The sequence below is a fragment of the Cynara cardunculus genome (assembly GCF_001531365.2).
Source record: "Cynara cardunculus var. scolymus isolate 2C chromosome LG 5, CcrdV1, whole genome shotgun sequence".
Classification (NCBI taxonomy): Eukaryota; Viridiplantae; Streptophyta; class Magnoliopsida; order Asterales; family Asteraceae; genus Cynara; species Cynara cardunculus.
The window spans coordinates 10,763,022-10,769,666 of NC_037532.1; the positions used below are offsets into that span (position 1 = coordinate 10,763,022).

Consider the following 6,645-nt stretch of genomic DNA (forward strand, 5'->3'; position numbering starts at 1 on the left):
TCGCGAGACCAGAGGCTCTGGAGAAGAGACCACAGAGRGGCTCTGGCCCGTGAATTATTTTCCAAGTATGGTTGGAACCAGAGGCTCTGGTCATGAAGACCAGAAGCTCTGGAAGAGAGACCAGAGGGGCTCTGGTCCTGCGTTGAAATATTTTCTAAGTGTGGCTAAGAACNGGTCCTGCGTTGAAATATTTTCTAAGTGTGGCTAAGAACTAGAGGCTCTGGTCATGAAGACCAGAAGCTCTGGAAGAGAGACCAGAGGGGCTCTGATCCTGCGTTGAAATATTTTCTAAGTATGGCTAAGAACCAGAGGCTCTGGTCATGAAGACCAGAAGCTCTGGAAGAGAGACCAGAGGGGYTCTGGTCCTGAATACAAATATTTTCTAAGTGCGATTTAGAACCAGAGGATCGATGGACGGGTTACTAAGTGTGATTTAGAACCAGAGGATCGATGGACGGGTTACTAAATATTTTCTAAGTGTGGTATACAACCAAAGGGGCTCTGGTCCTGAAGGACTTAAGAGCCCAGTGGCTCTGTCAATACCACCAGAGGCTCTGGTCGTTCACAGAGGCTCTGGCCTTCTTCCAGACTTAGTCATTTTAAGATAGATAGCTAGACAATACACCTTATGTTGGAACTCACGTTTCTATAATGTTGATTGATGTGAGGAGCATTTAAGCATAGTTGACCAAGGTTGACCCTAGCCAACGTAGTTGACCGTAAGTTGACTTTTATGTAGCCTTTGGGAGAAATTAATCATTTATATGCTATATGCTATTATGAATTGTAGGTTACCAGTCGGCGCTGTTAAGTAAACTATCAACGTTATCAGGTGAGTCTTCATAAGACTTACACTGGGATGCATACCTACGTATAAACTTAGTTGCAAGCATTATATGATTTATATGATGATGGTACAAATGCATGATGTTTCAAGTTACATACATGATATGTTTTACATGTATGACGTTTTTATGATCAGTTGCATGCTATGTGTTTAACCAGTTTTCGAATAACTCTAGCATGTTTTCTATATCAAAGTTTGATCAGTTTTAGTGGGTGAGCATTTGACCAAAAAGTCACATGACAAGTGGCACGACCCAGTAATGAGTGTTTAGGCAGATACAGTCGGACAACTCAGGGAATGCCAGTGACTAAAAGTCACGTGACAAGTGGCACGACYCAGTAATGAGTGTCTAGACAAGAGCAGGGCTGACGACTCAGGGAATGCCAGTGACTAAATGACTCGTACYCGACAGTTAAATCATGAGATCTCATGTGTTCAGTATTTACAGAAATTGCATGTTACAAGTTGGTTTAAAGTTCACAAGTTGAAATGTATGACGTACAATGATTTATGCACGAAAACCATGAACTCACTGAGCTTTATAAAGCTGACTATAGTATGCATCTCAGGCCCAGGTAGTTCGAGGACGGATACAAGCAAGGGACAGGTATAGGGAGTTGCCTATTGTCATCTTGTTTTTAGTCTTTTGTCTAAAATGCACTGTAATGATCTTTTGTAACTCAACCCCAAAAGTAAGCGGGTTAGAACTTGAGTTAAGCTTGATAATTTCAAAGACTTCCGCTGTAATAGTTTAGATGGTTTTAAATTAGCCATCTTTTTGGGTGCATTTATGAAGGAAAAGGATTCAGATTACGTAACATTTCTTTTGAATGAAAATGAGGGTGTTACAAGTTGGTATCAGAGCTTTAGTTTAAGGTAATTGGGCTAAAACTTGTTTAGCTTAAGCTTAAACTGGGAAGATTGTTAGAGCCTTAGTTTAAGGTGAAGAGGTCAAGATTTACTTAGCCTAGGCTTAAACAGAGAGAATAATTAGAAGCACATGTTCATTGTGTAGTCGCGTTGCTTAGCATGCAATTAAGCTTGATCCTACGTCACTACTCGACTTAGTGATCCTTTTTAAATTATAGGGAAAATGGTGCACACCATCCACACCAGATCGATCAGGTGTGGCCGCGGGCGCGGTTACGGAGCACGTAGAACACCGCACGGGCTAGGACCAAATAGGGGACTCATGGACAATCGCCGCCCCAGCGCCAGTCATGTTTCCCGCTCAAGGACCAGAAGCAATAGTCTGGCCGACAACTGTGAGGTGTCGTCGCAAGAGCCAAGCGGGAGGAGGACCACATCCGAACCATCGATGGATTACACGCCCCGCACCCCGACACGTGAGGATATGATAGAGACTATAGAGACCCTGGAGGGCGAGAACACAAGGCTAAGAGAGAGGGTGACCCGAACGTTAGATGAAAATACTAGACTGAATGAATGGCTGAACAATCTTCAGCGGACACATGTCGAACAAGGAGGAGCCCTGATCGAGTTGACTGAAGAAAATGCAGATTTGTCAGACCAGTGTCATTCCCTGATTTGGGATAAGGTGGTACTCGAGCAAGAACGAATGATTGCCACTCGCCCCGTAGGCACCAGAATCAAGGACAGGGTTCGCTTCTATAAAAGAGTGACCATGGACTATGCGGGCGTAGTAGAGGGCTATCTCTCCAACTGGGTTCGATGCATCAGAAATGGCCCAAGGGCTAGTGTGTTGTGGCGCTCCGTACCATCTACATCCTATGAGCAGTGGTTGAGGGACCCTTATCTCCCTTATTACCCAACCGATCAGTTCTAGACTTAGAGTCCTTTTGGGAAAAGAGGGAGAGAAATCTTTTGGGTATGGAATGTAATAGTGAAGGTTTAGATAGCTGATCGAACTATCAATAGATCTCTTTTTGAACAATCACATGATTTAGCTATGTGTCAAAATTTCGTGAATCCCATCTTTTGTAGGTAAATGGGATTTTGTAATATGTCTCTCCCCGAGATTTTATGGAATATAAGTATATCTTTTTAGCATTACGGAATTTTTGGCACTAGTTTCATATTATGCATTCCGCCTGTATATAGCAATTATTTATATATGAATGGAATGAGTACGTTGACTTTAGAACCTTACTGAAATAATAGCACCCTATGTTATCAGTATGGTTTCTCGTGGATCAACAAGGAACGCTCTCAATGATGGAGGCATTAATAGCGTAGCCCCACCGGCAGTCCGGGGACGGACGCGGGCCCAGGGTCGAGGTCGCGAAAATACCCGAGCTGCTAATTCAAGTACGGCCCCATCCACGCTAGCTAGTTTGGCTATCGGTAGGAGCCAAGGGGATCAAGGGGAAGAATTTCCTCTCACGAAGGAAACAATGGCGGAACAGATGGCACAAGTCCTCCGGGACACATTGCCAAATATGCTTAAGGAATTGTTAGGCGACCGATTTAAGGATAATGAAGAAGGAAGGGAAGAAAGTGTTCAACATGAGAACACTCAAGCCACCGGAAATATGGAAGTATCTGACAAGGAGAAGGTAGAATCGCCCATCATGGGGATCACTGGGTTGGCAACAAAAGAGAGAGGATGCAGCTTTAAAACGTTCAAGGGCACCGGGCCAAAGGAATTTAAAGGAATAGAAGGCCCAGTCGGCCTGATGAACTGGATAGCCAAGATGCAAAGCTGTTTCAAAATTTGTAGGTGCGCGGAAGAACAAAAGGTAACTTATGCTGCTACGACCTTTGTGGACTATGCACTGCACTGGTGGGAGACTGAGTGCGCAGTCAGAGGTGATGAGGAGATTGCTGCCATGGCATGGGAGCAAATGAAAAAGATGATGATGGATAAGTACTGCTCGCAAACAGAGGTGAACAAGCTAGAATCCGAATTTCTAAGGTTGAAGCAAGGATCGTTGTCAGTACAAGAATATGTCAACGAGTTTCTTGAAAAGGCAAGGTTCGCAAGTATCAGGTGGCCATCGAGGAGAGAAAGATAGGCCGTTTCAAGGATGGCTTAAAAATCGAGATCAAGCGGTATGTAGACATGACTAAACTAGCCACGTTTGTACAAGCAGTGGAGATGACAAAGGTGGCGGAAGAGAACAACGCTAGAGAAGGTAGTGATAGAAGAGAGGCGAAGAGAAGATGGGAAGGATCGAGCAAGTTCCACAAGAAATCCAAATGGATTCCGACTTCGACAAAAACCCGAAGTGAGGAACTCACTATTCCTCTATGTAGCAAATGCAACAAGAGGCACAAGGGAGAGTGCAGGGCGGGGAGCCTGACGTGCTACCGGTGTGACAAACCGGGGCATACCGCACGGGAATGCCCGGAAGGAAGGACATGTTATGAATGTGGAGCTACGGGACATTTGCGCCCTGACTGTCCAAAACGTCGCAATAGTGCGACACCCCACGGGAAGACGGGGAATAACGGATTTGGAAGAAGACCGGAAGGTAGGAAGGAGCTACCTAAGGGACACGGCCGAGCTTACATCATGACTTTGGAGGAGGCCAAGGAAACACCGGACGTCGTATCTGGTATGTTCCCTATCAACAATGTGTATGCACATGTGTTATTTGATTCGGGTGCGAATGGTAGTTTTGTGTCTACTGCTTTCTGCCACTATCTGGATAAGAGTGCCTGTAGGTTAGACAAAACCTACACTGTAGAAACAGCCAACGGTAGTCAGTGTAAGGTAGACGAAGTATTTGATGAATGCACGATCGTTATAGATGGAAAGGATTTCCCTGTAAAGCTTATGCCAATGAGCCTAGGAGGTTTTGATGTAGTCTTGGGGATGGATTGACTGTCCACCAATCATGCACAAATAGTATGCAATAAGAAGATGGTCAAGATTCAAACTCCAAAAGGAGAAACGATCCAGGTTTACGGTGATCGAAAGAGGGGTTGCGTAGGGATGATCAATGCCATTAAGGCAAATAAGTGTCTACGAAAGGGTTGCGTAGCCTACTTGGCATACGCCATCGACGCCAAGCTTGAAAAGAAAGCAATACAAGATGTACCAGTGGTAAGGGACTACCCGGATGTATTTCCGGATGAGTTGCCAGGAATACCCCCGGAACGTCAGGTAGAATTCCGAATTGATCTGATGCCAGGTGCGGCACCAATCGCAAGGGCACCTTATCGTTTAGCCCCAACCGAAATGCAAGAACTGATGAAGCAATTGCAAGAGCTCTTAGATAAAGGATTTATTAGGCCAAGCTCATCGCCATGGGGAGCACCAATTTTATTCGTCAAGAAAAAGGACAGCACGATGAGGATGTGCATCGATTATCGGGAACTGAACAAAATCACGATAAAGAACAGGTATCCTTTGCCAAGGATCGACGACCTTTTTGATCAGCTGCAAAGAGCCAGCTGTTTCTCGAAGATCGATTTGAGATCAGGCTACCATCAGTTGAAGGTTCGAGAAGAAGACGTATCAAAGACAGCTTTTAGGACTCGATACGGGCATTACGAATTTGTAGTAATGCCGTTCGGATTGACAAACACACCTGCGGCATTCATGGACTTAATGAATCGAGTCTGTGGTCTGTATTTGGACCAATTTGTCATAGTCTTTATAGATGACATTTTGATCTATTCGAAGAATAAGGAGGAGCATGAGCAACACTTAAGATTGATTCTTGAACTGCTAGCAAAGGAGCAATTGTACGCCAAATTCTCAAAATGTGAGTTTTGGTTGCATGAGGTACAATTCCTCGGTCACGTAGTCAACGCGGAAGGGATCAAGGTGGACCCGGCTAAAATTGATGCAGTTATGAATTGGGAATCGCCAAAGTCAGTATTGGAGATCCGAAGTTTTCTAGGCCTAGCTGGGTATTACCGAAGGTTCATCCAGGATTTTTCCAAAATAGCAACGCCTTTGACGACGTTGACTAAAAAGTCGGTTAGGTTTGATTGGGGAACAAAACAAGAAGAAGCGTTCCAGATACTTAAGGAGAAACTAAGCACCGCACCGGTTTTATCCCTACCGGAAGGAGTAGAAGATTTTGTCGTGTATAGCGATGCGTCAAAAATGGGATTAGGTTGTGTGCTAATGCAGCGAGGCAAGGTCATTGTATATGCATCACGACAGTTGAAAGAACACGAGAAGAGATACCCAACTCACGACATGGAATTAGCAGTGTTGTCTTCGCGCTAAAAATCTGGAGACAGTATTTATACGGCACCAAGTGCGTGATCTATACCGATCATAAGAGTCTTAAATACTTGTTTGACCAAAAGGAGCTAAATATGAGGCAAAGAAGGTGGATGGAACTAGTTAAGGATTATGATTGTGAGATTCACTACCATCCAGGCAAGGCAAATGTAGTTGTCGATGCACTGAGTAGGAAGGAGAGAAACGGACCAATCAGGGTTCGAGCCATGTGGATGAGTGTTAAGGTGGAGCTTCTAGACCAGATACGGGATGTCCAGAAGGAAGCTTTACACGAGACAAACATTAAAAAGGAGAGAATGATTAGGCAAATCAAGACTCTGACAGCTGGACCAGATGGAATATATAGGCATGGGAATCAGATTTGGATTCCTAGTTTAGGTGATCTAAGAAATGTAGTGATGGACGAAACACATAAGTCTAAATACACTATGCACCCAGGTAGTAATAAGATGTACAAGAACATAAAAGAAAGCTACTGGTGGCCTGGTATGAAGAGGGCGGTAGCTAACTATGTGGGGAAATGTTTGACGTGCTTGAAAGTGAAGACTGAGCATCAAAGACCATCTGGAATGTTGCAACAAATGGAGATCCCAGTATGGAAGTGGGATATGAT

At 44.4% G+C, this 6,645-nt stretch overlaps 1 protein-coding gene across 1 annotated transcript; it reads left to right on the plus strand.

Annotated features, from left to right (window-relative positions):
- Positions 1-3,890: 3,890 nt before the first annotated feature.
- Positions 3,891-4,655, plus strand: LOC112512804. The gene has a single exon (XM_025118945.1). It carries the CDS (start codon positions 3,891-3,893, stop codon positions 4,653-4,655), a length of 765 nt encoding a protein of 254 aa, XP_024974713.1.
- The last annotated feature ends 1,990 nt before the right edge of the window (positions 4,656-6,645 follow it).